Below are 15,793 nucleotides of genomic sequence, written 5' to 3'. Positions count from 1 at the left end.
CTTCCCCAAGTCCCTTTCCCAAACCATATTTGAAGGTATTAGATAAAAATGTAACTTAAATGGAACTTGATCCCCAAATGGCTACAAAAATTAGTCACTGGGAATGCCTTAATCTCTAACTTGACTTACCTCTGTGGACCCTGTGAAGGCCACTTTATCTACATCCATGTGAGAAGAAATGGCTGCTCCTGCTGTGGGCCCATAACCTGGCACAATATTCACTACTCCTGGTGGAAATCCTGCCTAAAGGAATGACAGTCACAAATTAATCTTAGAGAAGGATCTAAAACCACTACGAAGAAAAACACCTTGTTTAATATCACTTCATTATCATCATCATTTATAAAGACACTAAGTTTTGCAAAGCACTTTACCTATTATCTCATTAGATTCTTATAACAACTTTGCAAGCTATTTCCTATTTTTCAGAGAAGGAAAGAGAGACAGAGAGATTAATTGCTCAGAATCACACACCTAGCAAGTATTTGAGGCAGGACTGGAACTCAGGCCTTCTTGGCTCCATATCTAACACTTTGTCCTTTATGACATTTTGCTTCCTATCTTTAATATTCACAAGAAGGAAAAAAATCACCTCAAAATATTTATATCACCAATTCCTCTCATCCCCACCATATATTTTATTCATTATATTTGAAGCTTGCATTATTTAGAAGCAGCTTCCATATTTAACTATAGAGCATTCAGATCCCATGGCACATTCAGATGATCATGGCTATTTATGTCGTCAGAGAAGATACATTTTGTAAAAGTGCTTTGAAAACCATAAAGTGTTCCACATTTGGTATATGGGATCAGTATTATTATGCATACATAGGTCTAGTTTGGAGAGATCATATTTTTAACCATAGGCTCTTGTTTCTGAGCATCTTATATTCCTGTTAAACTAGTGAAATATTTATCTGTGAACGGATCTATCAAGTGGATGGGAGAACAGAAGCTATGGTAATGTACCAAGCCTATTAGCTACTTCGGCAATTGAATATACTTTTACTATGAACCATCAAACTCAGAAAAGGAAAAAAATGATTTTGTTAAGAGAAACAAGAGTTTCATAATATAAATATAAAAGATTGCTATAAAAAGTTGGAAATCCTTATCCTTTAGCTTTATTTTCATTTTCTTTTCTATTCTTGATAGATCAAATATTTTCACAAAGAAATTTCAGATTGACCAAGAGATAATATGTTTTTCTGGGAAATAATGCTTTTTAAAATAAATAAAGAGGGAAAAGATAAAATAATTGTTTCCCCAACTGTGATTTCATTCATTCATTCATCTTGGCAGAAATTCTTCCCTCCTTCCTTCCTTCTTTCCTTCTCTCTCTTCCTTTCCTTCCTTCTCCCTCCCTCTTCTACCTCTCTTTGCATCCCTCTTTCTGTCTCCCTCCCTTCCCTCCTTCTTTCCTCCTACCCTGGCTCTTTTTCTAATACTTCATAATGATGTGACATCTATTTTGATTATTTGAAATCAGTGTTAATGACTTTAATATTTCCTCATATTTGGGCAGATCCCATTGGTTAATCTGAAAATAGATGACATATTTGTTTCATGTGGTACAAATCAAGAGCTTTGGCTAAAAGAAAAATTATTGTTAGTGAGAATAGTACTCCAGTTTTTCACATAGTAGACTGGTAGAGAGCACACTTACCTCTTTAATTAATGATGCTACATGAAGAGCAGTGAGTGGAGTCTGTTCTGCCGGTTTGACAACCACAGTGTTTCCACAGCAAAGGGCAGGTCCTATTTTCCACGTCAACATAATCAAAGGGAAATTCCACTATAAAGCAATAGATGAACATAAGTTTTTCCTGATTAATGATGAACCACATTGGGAATATGGGGTGACTGAGCAGTTGAATGGACATTCTGGAAGATTTTATGTAGCTAAAATGTTTTTCACTTTAGAGGAGGTGATAGTTTATAACTGAATACCAACAGAGTTATATTTGAAGAGGCTAATCTGAGATTTTTCCCCCAAAACTAAACAATTTAGGAAGAATATCTAGGAGAGTTAACAAAGAAAGAAAAACCAAGACTGCTGAAATCATGAATTTCTGAAGAATTAAAACAATAAATTTAATTTTAGTCATCACTATGTGTCTCACACATTGAACATTTTCCAAACACTAAATTTTAAAAATTATAGTAGTATCAATTTAACTTGTGACCTTATAGATTGTAAATGAATACAAATTCAATGGAAAACTCATTATTATTTTTAAAGAACTTTTAGAAAAACCAACTGCTGTGTATGTAGTAGATCTGAAAGGCTAAGTTTTGTATTTTATACATATATATGTATATGGATCTCTCATCTTATTGTCATGAGTACTTTGATGATTCATCCTGAAATCTACATTATATCTAAAGATTCTTTTCAGAATTTTCATAGCTAGAGATAATGTTGTTGGATGTTAAATGTCAGATGATGCTGATTGGAGTTTTCCAGTAATCAACTGAAAAAGATGGTAGGAAAATGTGGTCTGATATGATTAGAATAAAATGATGCCCTTCGCCATTTCTCTGCAGCAAATTATTCTTTATTCTTATTTATTTAATATTATTTAATTTTATTATAATTTTAATATAATTTAATATTATTATTCTTTAACTCTATGTCCTAGAGAGACTTAGTAGAAAGAGTATCATCATCGAAGTTAAGATGATCTTAGCTCAAGTCTGTTTCTAATATACAGGATATATGACATTGGACAACTGTAGGTACCCGACAGCTCTGAATGACTATACATTGTAGTAAAGGCACTGCCCTCCACTGACAGAATTTTGATAACAAAGAATTCCCTTTGCCAATGCAAGCATAGATACAGTCCCTATTCCATGCAAACTAAAGCATACTGGATAGGAATATAATGGAGCTTACAAATTAAAAATAATTCCATCTTTCTAGTGCTAAAAGTTCAAATTCTTAAAAGATGATAAATAGGATTCAAAGATTTTGCAATTTTAGAAAACACTCTAGTGATCTAAAAGCCACAAGGAAAATAAGGTACAAAATGGCTTATTGCCTATGCCTTTTATAGTTTACATATTTAGCATATTCTAAACACTCCTTTGTGCAGTAGGGGGGAAGTAGTTCATCCATTATTAAGAGAGTTCTCTAAATTTTATATGTGGAGGCAACTTACAGGAATGATTTGACCACACACACCAACAGGTTCATGTCTTGTATATGAGAAAAAATTTCCATCTAAAACAAACAAAAAGAAGACAAAACATAGTATATCAGGCAAATAGTTTTCTGAAATAGTTGAGAGAAACAAATAAGTCAATTATTTTCTATGTAGAAAAGGGGATTTTATAACTCTTTGGGCTATTTGATGTCACTTGAAACATGAACACAAGTCATGTTATTTGCACATGTTTGAATAGGTGTTGGATAGGATCCATGAAGTAGGATAATCCAGTCTCTCAACCATTCTGAAACATATTTGCAAAGATCTCAAGAAAAAAAATGGAAAAAATTATAGGGAATGACATGTATATGGAGAGGGTGAGTAGGCAGGGATCATGAAAAAATGCCATTTTGGAGTTCAACATTCCTAAAATTTTTGTGCTAAATTCCCCTTGCTGTTGGTACAATCTCCATGAGAAGCCTGTCCTATATGAATTAAATAATAAATATAGAAACTCACTAACATTTCCCCCATTTTTTTCTCTTCTCCTCCTCCTCTCCAAAGCTATCTGGTTTAAATCTGAATTTGATTTCATTCTACTTGCTTAATGCTCAATTTTACCCTTCTGACTATTTTAAAAAATTTCCTGTTTGTATTTCCTACAAACCTACCAATATATCTTATATATAGTAGAAACTTAAGTTCGTTGCATTTTAATACTCATTCATTTCAATCCATTTGTATATTTCATTCCTTTTCCCACTTTATCAAAATAGAAAAATAGATCTTTCAAATAAGATCTCTGTCTGCATAGCATTATTTTTTCCTCTTGTCATTTTCATTCTGTATTTCATTGCCTCTGACCTGCCTCTGACCTGCCCAATCCTTATCTCATATCTGTGGTTTACCTTGGCGGGGTTTCTTTATTAATTTTTGGTTAGTTTCAGTGTTGCTAGGTTACTTTAAATCCTTGGGAAAACTTAAAGATAATTTCCATCAAATCTTCAACTATCAGGCTCATTAAATTGGAGAACGAAGTTAGTCCTATATGGTGGAAGTAGAGCATGTCTTGATGACAACTTTCCTTCATTTACTCTTTAGAAGCAGGTTTTAGACTAATAAGTAGCTGATCTCTCAACCTTTTTTGCTCAAACTCTGCCTCTCCTTCAGTTTTAGACTTGTATGTCATTTCAGTTTCTTCTCTGCCGGATTCTACCTGAGATTAATTCTGCTGACTGTTCTTGTTTTCCAGATTTCTAATTTATCATTTTATGGCAGTTTATGGCCCATTAAAACAAACAATACTTTCTCCACAGACTCAAGGTCTTGGATTAATTTTATCTTTATCTTTTTTTATCAATAGTACAAAGTAAGTTTATGGTTGTGTCTATGTATTATCAGAGCAAGGAAAGAATGCCAGCTAACTGCTTGATAACCTAAACATAATGTATCATTGTAGATTTAAAACAAAAATGACTCCCAAAACTTAGGCATAATATTAAATATCAGTCAGAACAGAATGACCCATGCATGGGTTTATGTGGATATATTAAAATTTACTATTTTTCAATAATTAACAATCTTATAGCATTTTTGTATATTTATTAAAATATCACTAAGGCTATTAGTTACATTTTCAAAAGCATGTAATAAAGTTTAACAAACCCTAGAAGTTTAAATTAATCAACCAATTACTCCATAAATAATTAAAAAGCATCATTTTGTGCCAGGCATTGTGCTAAGACCTTGGAATATACTTATAAAGAACAAAATAATCCTTACTTTTGATAAGATTACATTTTGTTGGGGGAGATATAAAAGATATGCAGTATAAATGTAAGGCTAATAATAAAAAATGTGTAATATAGAAATATAGTCACATAGTACAGAATGATAAACATATACAAAATAGTTAAACAAAGTAATTTGGAGAAGAGTGCACAACAAATTGGGGAGATTAGGAAAAGCCCCCCCAAAAAAAGTTTAAATTAAATTAAAAAAAAAATAAAGGTACTCTGTGAGGCAGAGGTAGGAGGAAATACATTATAGGAATAAAAGACAGCCATTATAAAGGAATGAAGAGGGATATGGAGTGTCATGTGTGAGCAACAGAGAAGGCCAGCTTAGTTACAACATATAGTCTAGGAAAGGGATGTCCAATGCAATTAGAAAGATAGGTTGGGCCCAGGACTTCAAATGTCAAGTATCTTTATCAGAGGCTGAAGCAAAGGAGGAGAGACTAAGAAAGAGGAGGAATGACTGGGGGCTTATTTCAAACACAATTCTAGCACCAAGTGTTCATATACTATTTTTTAAAAAACAGTGCTTTGCACATTTACATACCGATTGGGATTGTACGACCATGAAGCTTATCAGCCCAGCTTGCATAGTAACGTAAAACATTCACAGAGGTACCTAAATCCATCATATAGGCAGTAGGAAAGATTTTGCCAGCATTCATCGATTCTATTGTCTATGGGGGAAAAAAATCAAGTATCAAACTGAGTTTTGTACATTTATCTAAATGTTTAAAAAAAAAAAAGCATTACACTAATACTATTTTAGGCAACAATCTACAGTAATGAAGTAGAGTAAAAAAGTGTTAGTCGAAGTTAAAAAGACCTTTTTTTCCTCTAATATCTACTAGCAAAGTGATCCTGAGCATGTCCTATAAGCTTAACAGGCCGATGGCAACACTCCTAGCTCCTATTTCTAAAATAAGTTCCTCTGTAAGATTGTGGGAGTTATAAATTCAATAACTGCTTTCCCTGAGGAAATTCCATATCTTTGTTGTGATTACTCTAGGAAAAATACCTTAGGGGGTTTATCTCCTGTTTTGAGAGACATGACACTGCTGTAGTACTCATTAGATCTTTTACTCTTTACATATTAAAAGAATATATAGACAAGAGCAGTACTGGACAAAGGCTGTGGTTGGAGCAGAGATGGAACCACATTGTGGGGGCCCTGAATACCAGGTAAAGGAAAATTGGTGAGTAATAGGAAAATAGGAACCACATAGAAATTTTAAATAGAAAATAGCATGACCAGGTCTATCAATAAGGAAATATTATGTAAAAATTTAAATTATATATATATAATGTATATATGTATGTGTATATATATATGTACATACATATATATCTATATACATATGTATGTATGAAATATTTCTTTCCCTCCCTTGTACCTCCTAGTAGATCGTAACCTTGTATTTTGTAGGAAGGGATGTCTTAATTATAATACTGTTTTATCTCTTTCCCTTCTAAGCATAGTACTTTGATTAGAGAGTGAATAATTTGCTTTCTGAAGAATCATAATTTTTAAAATTTTTGTGTCGACTATTTTATGTAAAATGTTGGGCATAGTTCTTTGTGGCAACTCATTCAAAAAGTTAATACGGTTAATATAAGATTAAAGCTAACTAAGAATGGAATAGGCCACATATGGAGTCATGGTTGGAAGGCTTCAAGCAAAAAAGCTAGATGATACTTTTGAATAAATGGTAGATGAGTTGAATTAGATATTCTCTAGACTTCTTCCAATTAAGTGCTTACTAACCCTTTAAATGTGCTATACAAATACTGAGTTATTATCAATTACCAACTATAAAATGATCTAATTGTAAGATTTCCTTCAATTCTTTTTATTTTTTTGATGAGGCATTTGGGGTTCAGTGACTCGCCCAGCCAAGAAGTGTTAAAAGTCTGAGGCCACATTTAAACTCAGGTCTCCTGACTTCAGGCCTGGTGTTCTACCTACTGCTCTACCTAGCTGCCCCTGATTTCCTTAAATTCTTACAGGAAATAGGAGAAATACATTCTCAAAAGGCATTCCTTATAATCCAAAAAGATTTTTTTTTTAGGACATGAAATCATCACTGCAAACAAAACCAATTTACAATCAAGAGAACAATTGAAGCTTCAACCAAACCCTTATTTCATCTGATGCATACTTACTGCCAAGAGCAGACGATCTCTTTCAATTAAATCAGCCAGTTTGTTCAGGAGGCGTCCTCTCTCAGAAGCGTCCATTGTCCGCCATGGGGAGCCAATCTGAAAAGCCTCTCTTGCTGCTTTCACTGCTCTATTCACATCCTCCTAAAAAGTCAAAGAAAGATACATTTAGAAGAACATTTGAGGTATTTCCCAACACAATTTGGCCATAAAACAATGTTAGAAGTGAAATTCATATAATGGCTAAGTATGAAACACCACTCTGACAACATAACATTAGAGGAAATTTCATTGAAAGATAAGAGTGAACATCATGTCTATTTTCATTGATTTTTATGTTTTCCAGATGTTGATTTACATAATTTCAAATCACTAGATCATAGATTTTGAACTGGAAACTTATAACAAGTTTGTTTTTGTATTTATGTGAAAATGTTGTCATTCTTCTAACATTAATATGTCAAATCTTGAATGACTTTAAAGATTATTTAGCTCAACTTATTTTACCAAGGAGGTACCCTGAGAATCAAAGGAACTTGCCATTATCATCTGGACAGCTGAGGTTTAAATCCCAGTTTTTTTAATTTCAAATGCAGTGCTCATTTCATGACAGATATTGTGTTCCTCTTTTACTCAAAATCTATTGCTACATATGATACATATAAACTTTCATATTTAATAATTCAGAGGAAATGTGTTAGCACTGACTTTTTCCCCATAGAACTGCTTTTTAATATAGCATGGAATACCACAGTTTCTTAGAACACTAAAATATAACACACTTTTCATTCCACACGTTTTGGTATATTCTCATTCTTGTTCTTATCTTTTTAATGAAATTATTGATCATAAATTTTTATGATTTGTTCTTTGATCCACTCATTTTTTTTCCATTTTTTCCCCTTTTTCTGAGGCTGGGGTTAAATGACTTGCCCAGGGTCACACAGCTAGGACGTGTTAAGTGTCTGAGATCAGATTTGAACTAGGGTCCTCCTGAATTCAGGGCTGGTGCTCTATCTACTGTGCCACCTAGCTGCCCCTATCCACTCATTCTTTAGAAGTAAATCATTAATTTTCCAGGTGATTTTTAATCTGTGCTTTCAAGGTCCTTTATTAAATGTAATTTTATTTCATTAGAGTCTGAAAAGGTACATTTAATATTGCTGTTTTCTGCATTTATCTTTATATTTTTATGCCTTAATACATGATTGGTTTTTGTGAAATTGTTATGTACAGCTGAGAAAAAGAAATATTCTTTTCTAATCATAGTCACTCCAAAGATCTATTATATCTAACTTTCCAAGTCTCCTTATTTTATTTTTAAAACTTATTTTACGGTTAGATTTATCTAATTTTGAGACGGGAAAGTTGGAAATTCCCCATTAGTATATTATTACTTCCTCTTGTACATTTAGTTTTTCCTTTGAGAATTTGTACTTAATGCCATTTGATGCGTTTCATTGTCTATTTTAGTTTTTAATAAAATGTATTTTCCTGATTATGATTTAATTATGTCTACTTTTGTTTTTACTTTGTCTGAGATCATGATTCCTAACCCCTACATTTTTTCTACTTAAGCTGAAGCATGGTAGATTCTCCTCCAGCTTCTTAGTTTAACTCTGTAAGTGTCTTTCTATTTTAAATGTGTTTCTTATAAACCACATATTGTGGATTCTGGTTTCTAAATCACTCTGTCATCTGCTTCTGTTTTATGGTGAGATCATCCCATTCACAGTTATCATATTTTTCCTCCAACCTATTTTTTCTTGTTTATCCTTTTTCTTTCTTTTCATTCTGTCTTTCCTTAAAAATCTATTTTACTTCTCACCACTGCTCTTTGATTCATCCTCCCTTTTATTACTTTTTTTATTACTCACTTTCTCTATTACTTTTCTGTTGGATAAGGTAAAATTTTATACACAACTGTAGGTATATAAATATTCTTCTCTCTTTATACCAATTTCAATGAAAATGAAGTTCAAGCAATATTCACTACCTCTCTATTTCTACTCCAGTATAAAAGTTCTTCCTTGCAAGCTTCTTCTGTGTGAGGTAATTTTTCTTATTCTTCCCCTGTCTTCCCTCTTTTCTCAGGGCATCTCTCTTTTTCATTGATCCACTTTTTTTTGGAATCATCCCAACATAATAAATTCACAATCATCAATAAAGTCTTTTTTAAAGGAGTTGTTTTCTTCATTGAGGCAGCATTGTACTTCTTTAACCATTTGGTTGATTCTGTTTTTTAAACTTATTTTCTTTAGTATTTTTTGTTCTTTCTGCCAATTCTCATTTCATAATTTTCTTACATTATTCTCATTTTTTCCCCAAAATTTTCTTGTACCAAACTTATTTGATTTAAAAAATGTTCTATCCCTTCCAAAAAAATATTTTTTTTTTGCTAGTGTCCAATATATGTTTTATTTGAAGCTTTGCTTGTATCAATGTTCACATTGTTGTCGTTCTTTAAGTTTACATCTTTATCTTGCCTTTTATCATAGTAAGTTCTTATAGAGATTTTTTTTTTGCTTATTTTTCTAGCCTATTTCTTCTGTTTCCCCCCCACAAGGCTATTTCTTGACTTTGAACTTTTTAATCAGTGATGCAGAAAGGGCCCTTGTTCTCTTACAGCAATGAACTCGAATACTTTTCTTTGCTCTGGAACTACAATCAGAAACTGGGAATGGACAGTAAAGTTACCAAACAATGCCTAATTGTATTCTCAGTGCTAGTACAGAGGTCTACTGCAATCTGATCAATTGTCCAATCCTGTTACTGTCTTTGGGCTAGGGGGTTCTACTAACTCTGGGACATGTCTGACTCCTCCATCATGGTCCTATGCTGGTGTTTAGAAATAATTTCTCCTCTAGACTGAAATGGCTGCATCTGATCGGTTTGTAACAAAGTCTTTTGAAGGAGAGATGAGTAAGCTTGAGAAACAAACATTTATTAAGCACTCACTATGGAAAGGCATTCTGCAAAGCACTTTACAAATATTATTTAATTTTATTCTTATAATAATGCTGGCAGGAAGTTCCTCAAGGAGAACATTTTAATAAGGGGACAGGCGTGTCCACCTGTGTCTTGCAAAGAAGCTGCAATGAGATCAACTTGTATGCTATCCCTATTGTAATGCTAATTTGCTAATATTTCTATCTTTATGGGTGGATTAAATTTTACTTCAAACTCAACATTTATTGAGCATTTTCTAATTGCAAGGCACTTAAGCTACAAAGATTAAAAATAACAGTGTTCCTGTTCCTAAGGAATTAGCAGCCTTTTAATTGTAGGGGAGAGTGAATGGGGATAACAGATCTACCACAAATTACAAGAAATAAACCATAAAATGTTATCTATATATGCATAGAGAACATAATTGTATACATATATAATATTTCAAAGATTTGCTAGGGGAAAATAAAAAGTGATTATATGTATTTTTATCAGAAGACATCTTAGTAATAATTTTAAATGTCTTTGAAGGAATATTTCCTCATTTTTTTCCCTAATTACCAGTGAGTTTCTCTAATGTGAACATTATTTTAAATGATTTTTAAAAATTCCTTAAAATTTCCTTTATTGAGCAATATCCCTGTCCAAGGACAGTTTGAGGTAGTTCCCCTGAAGTATAGTCCTGTGTTACCACGTAGGCGGGAAGAGTGATCTCTGAACCCATTGAATGTGTCCAGGTGAAAATTTCTCAAAAAGTCTATGATATGGATAGGGTCAGGCTCTAGATCCAAGCTGCAGGAAGTCACATGATCTCTGGGTCTAGAAGTCTGTAGAGCAGGAAAAGTCAGACCCTAGGCCTAAATCACTCAATCTCTATTCCCAGAGGTCTACAGGGCAATAAGTGACATGACCCACAAGAAGTAGACAACATTACTGACCATTGGTCAATGGGTTTTCAGTCCATCCAATGAAAAGATTTGAGTCTTTTGCTTTTTAACTAAATTCACTGTTTTTCAATGCAGGACCAGGCACAATACTGGGAGATGGGAGCTGAGAGGCTCTATATCTGCTCAACTGGTGTCCTTGGGCCTCTCCTTGCAAGGATCAAATAAATACTTCCTCTTTATATCTGAAGATGCCTCTGAGTAGTCGGTTTGGGTAAGGGGGTCTAGCATCCGTCCCACACACCATGAAACTCTCTAACTCTGAAGAGACTTTGGGAAATCGGATGAGATATAGCAGAAAGAAGGTGTAAACTTCTGCATGGCAAATAAGAACAACCAGAGTCTTAGACACATGAGGAATGCCTTTCCCTTTTGCTTTCCTTGATGCCCAATCCCTGTGTCCCAAATATAGCTAAGAGCAAATTTTTTCAATGACACAATATTTTCCATAAGATTGTATTTTTTGTCTATTCTATCAAGTACTTGATAACCTCTCTAATTTCCCTGACTTCTATTTACTATTTTAAATTTGATAAACATATTACTTTTTATCTGTGATTATCTTTTATATAGCTAGTGTTAGGTAGGAAGAAGCTTATGTGGCCAAGAGTAAGATATGTTTTACTTTTTTCCTTTAGAATGTCCTCCCAAAGTGACTTTTTGTTCTGAATTCCTAAAAGAGGATCAGACTTGTAGACTACAAATATTTGAAGTGTTGTACATAGATAGAATTCCAGTCCAATATCCTTCTTGGAAACAGGAAAGTGAAAAAAAAAAGGTGCTTGGCCACAGACGTTCTCTTACACAAAAGCAAAAAATATATACTCCCTTGGAACAGATCCCAGATCATGTATCTACATATCCATCTCAGACACTGACCAATCTGTTTATGTTTAATGGCCATCTTATTTATGTAACGTATTTTTGTATTTTTTAATATATAAATTTTATATGTAATACATTTTCCCTTAGTCTTATTTTTTGTTGTTTGAATTATTCAAAAAGATAAGCTTAAAAACAAAGTCCAATAATTTTTTCTTTTTTTCTTTCTTTCTTTTTTTTTTTTTTTTTTTTTTTTTGCTGAGGCAATTGGGGTTAAAGTGACTTGCCCAGGATCACATAATTAAAAAAAAAGAAAGGAAGAAAGAAAAAGAAAAAGCAAGAGAAAGAGAAAAAAAAAGAGAAAGAAAGAAAACCAAAGAGAGGATTTTTTATTTGTTCTTGGAGGAGAGTAGCTAGAAGTTGGCAGTGAACTGAAAAATGACTCAGCACTATATAAAAGGGATTAAGGTAGGGTCACATTATCAGACTTTAAGCTTTAATGCCATATTACATTTATAGAGTGGGTTTTTTTTCCACATTTTCTGAGCATATTCACATGTACTAAATTATTTATCTATTAAATAACTATTTGAGGTTAATGTGTTTTACCCAAGCTTTTAAAATGGAGAAACACATATTGCTCTAGAGATTAAGTGATTTGCCTTAATTTAACTCAATATATTTTTCTGTCTACTTCAAAACAGTATTTTATTCTTAATAATCTTGATTTGTAATCTTTTCTTTCATCAGCCATGTTATATATGGTTTTCAGTGTTATTTTTGTTTCCATTTAGAATCAATATGAGGCATCTTTGAAACTATAAAAATGCTAACACTGAAGAGATAAATATCATTATAATATATTATTAAAAAGAATTCTTAAATCACATAAATTGAATGTAATGAAATGAATAAAATTGAATGGGTATTTACAAAAAAAAAACACAACAAAAAAAACAGGTTATGGGCTATATTTACTTACTTCATTTATGCCTGAGAAAGGTATTTTTTTTAAATAGGTACTTTTCTTTTTAGTAAATATTCACTTTAAATCTTGGTGATTATAATAAATTATCACTTCACTTACATAACACAATAACTCATAACCTTCCTTCAGGTTTATTCAATATAATCTGAAGGAAGCAATGAAATGGAAAGATAAAAGTTACCATTCACATCTAAGCTCATGCTTTATAATTTCCAGTCCTCTCTATTCTGCCTCCAGCTACTTGAGAAAAACAAAACAAAATTTGAATGGCAAATATATGGAATTTTGGGAGCTCTACTCTACCCACTAATTAAATTCCTAAGACTTTTGGCACATTATCTAAAGAGTCACTTTCAGAATATTAAGTTTCCAATGACTTTGTCATTTACCAAATTGATACATTTCACTGGCAATGCAGATAACAGCAGTTATCACTGCACATTTGTCTGCAAAAATTTTTGGGACAGAAGGTAAACATTTGTCCCTAAAAGCAATCATTTGTTTTTTTACAAATGAGTTGTTAGATTGGCTCTGAAGAATGAGAACTACTAAAAGAGCTCCAGAATGTTAAATGACTAAATGTCTCGAAGAATTTAATCAGAAAGTGACTGCACACTTGATTTTGTATGTAAGTGGACTTTTAGGTCCTGGAGTAAATTATGTTAATGAAGAGAATAGTAAGCAGGTATTCTAGCCCCTCAGGAAAACTCATTTTTGGTGATGATAGTAGTAAGGAAGCTAGCTCACCTAAGAAAGCCTCAGGATCCCACCTGACCCTGGAAGGTAAGTATAACACTGCTGATAAATCCCTCATGAAAAACAACTTGGTAGCATCTAAAACAATGATTCAATTGAGCCTTTCTATGCTTGGATAAATTCCATCTGTCAACTTGTAAATGTTCTAATATATTTTCAAAAGGACAAATCATAGTACCTTTAACTACAAAATGTCAAAACTAGAAGCATCCTTAGAGATATCTATTATAAGCCCCTCATTTTATTTGAGTGTTCTTAACATTAAGTTACTTGTGTAGGATTATAGACCTATTAAGTCATAGAAATGGAAGCCTTTTAATTCCAAATTTAGTGTTCTTTTCATTACATTATGTAACCTCTGAGCATAGAAATAAATTTTATTTTGGGGACTATCACAACATCTAAATTTGTCATATGCTTTGTTTATTTTCATAGTGACTTATGATCCATTAAAAATGAAGGTAGAGAAAAGTGTAGAAATATTAGAAATAAAATCACTTAATGTGTCACCAAGAAATATTTATTGAGAAATTATTCATTAGGAACATCTAGAAAATTTATAGTTGTCTTTTGACTTTCCTCTTAGAGGTATCAGTGATGTAGAGAAATGGAACTGGAGTACTAATACTTGCTTTTTAAGCCAAACTCTGATACATACTACTTGTGTGGGAAGTCATTCATTGTGGACCTCAGTTTCTTTATCTGTAAAACCAAGAGTGTTCAGTTCTGTTTTTTTATGGTTCCTTCCAAATCTAAATCTCAACCTATCCAGTGCATTTTAAAAACTGAAATGATTTGAATATGTAGTGGTTTGTAAACTTGGACTAAAGAAAAAAAGCAAACTTTCCTAATAGCCTTCATAAGAGAAAACTTACCTTATTTCCTTCTTCCACATCACATATTTTTTCTTCAGTAGCAGGGTTAAAGACTGGGAATTTCTTGCCACTCACTGAATCATGCCATTCATTGTTTATAAATATCTATTAGGAAATAAAAAAGGAAATCAAGATAATATACCTAGGACATTAACTCTGGAAAATTACCCACAGTAATTATCTGAAACACTTTAAACATCTAATTCACATATCTTAGTGGTATAATTTTCCTAGCCTTCTAAATTAAAGATGCTAAAATTCTCACTTCTCCCTTTATTTTATTTTGGGAACATAAAAATGAGTTCCATAAGCATATTCTCTGAAAATGTCATTAAGGAATGTAAGCAAGCCTTATATTGGTGAAATGAAATTCATAAAAATATTTATTTTATTCAATCTCATAAACTATTGCAAGAGTAGGTTTAGAAGGGCTAAGGACACTTGGATAATTACATATTTTTCTACTATAGTTTACGTTCATTATCATAGGATGAGTGATTTGGTTTTAGAATACTGAGATCAGGAATACAAGACAGATATCTCCATATATACATAACCATGACAACATATGTATGTTTGCATGTGGGCAAGTAGTGATGATAGGTGAGAGGAACCCCTCATTCACAGACAATTTGAATGATATTTTTTTTTGTCATATTAGCCAATCTGATAAGAATGAGGCAATACCTCATACCTATCCAATTGTTTTAATTTGCATTTCTCTAATCAAAAGTAATTTAGAAGATTTCTTATAGGCTTAAAGATAATTTTAATTTCTTCATCTGAAAACTCTATTAATATCCTTTGATCATTTATCGAATGTGGAATGGCTTGTATTATTGTGAATCTGATTCAGTTCTCTATATATATGAGAAATGAGGCCTTTATCAGAAACACTTGCCGTAAAGATTGTTTGCCAGCTTTCTGCTTTCCTTCTAATCTTAGTTGCATGGGTTTTGTTTGTGCAAAACATTTTTAATTTAATGTAATCAAAATTATTTATTTTGCATTTTATAATTCTCTCTCTGTTATTCATGAGTTCTTCCCTTCTCCATAGATCTGATAGACTATTCCTTATTCTTCTAATTAGCTTATGTTGTCACCCTATTTTGTCCTTATCTTGGTATCAGATATGAGATGTTATTAGTCTATACCTTGTTGGTTTTACACACTACACACACACATTATTTTAGGATCTGGTATTGATACCATTTGGTGTGTGTGTGTGTATATATATATATATATATATATATATATATACACACATATACACATATATACACATATATATACATATATACACATACATATACACATACACATACATATACACATACACATACATATA

At 32.3% G+C, this 15,793-nt stretch overlaps 1 protein-coding gene across 2 annotated transcripts in view; it reads right to left on the bottom strand.

Annotated features, from left to right (window-relative positions):
- The window catches only part of LOC141550612 (aldehyde dehydrogenase 1A1-like), a 48,390-nt gene that overhangs the window by 19,970 nt on the left and 12,627 nt on the right, over window positions 1-15,793 (bottom strand). For both annotated transcript variants that reach the window (XM_074281433.1, XM_074281434.1), the window contains exons 2-7: window positions 14,446-14,550; window positions 7,115-7,255; window positions 5,499-5,628; window positions 3,168-3,229; window positions 1,670-1,798; window positions 130-243 (exon numbers count right to left, since the gene is read on the bottom strand). In XM_074281433.1, the coding sequence (XP_074137534.1) occupies window positions 130-243; window positions 1,670-1,798; window positions 3,168-3,229; window positions 5,499-5,628; window positions 7,115-7,255; window positions 14,446-14,550 (681 nt within the window). The remainder of the gene's footprint in view (window positions 1-129; window positions 244-1,669; window positions 1,799-3,167; window positions 3,230-5,498; window positions 5,629-7,114; window positions 7,256-14,445; window positions 14,551-15,793) is intronic.

The sequence above is a fragment of the Sminthopsis crassicaudata genome, chromosome 1, assembly GCF_048593235.1.
Source record: "Sminthopsis crassicaudata isolate SCR6 chromosome 1, ASM4859323v1, whole genome shotgun sequence".
Lineage (NCBI taxonomy): Eukaryota > Metazoa > Chordata > Mammalia > Dasyuromorphia > Dasyuridae > Sminthopsis > Sminthopsis crassicaudata.
Note: the sequence above shows the minus strand (reverse complement) of the source record. Positions and strands in the feature narration are given on the sequence as shown.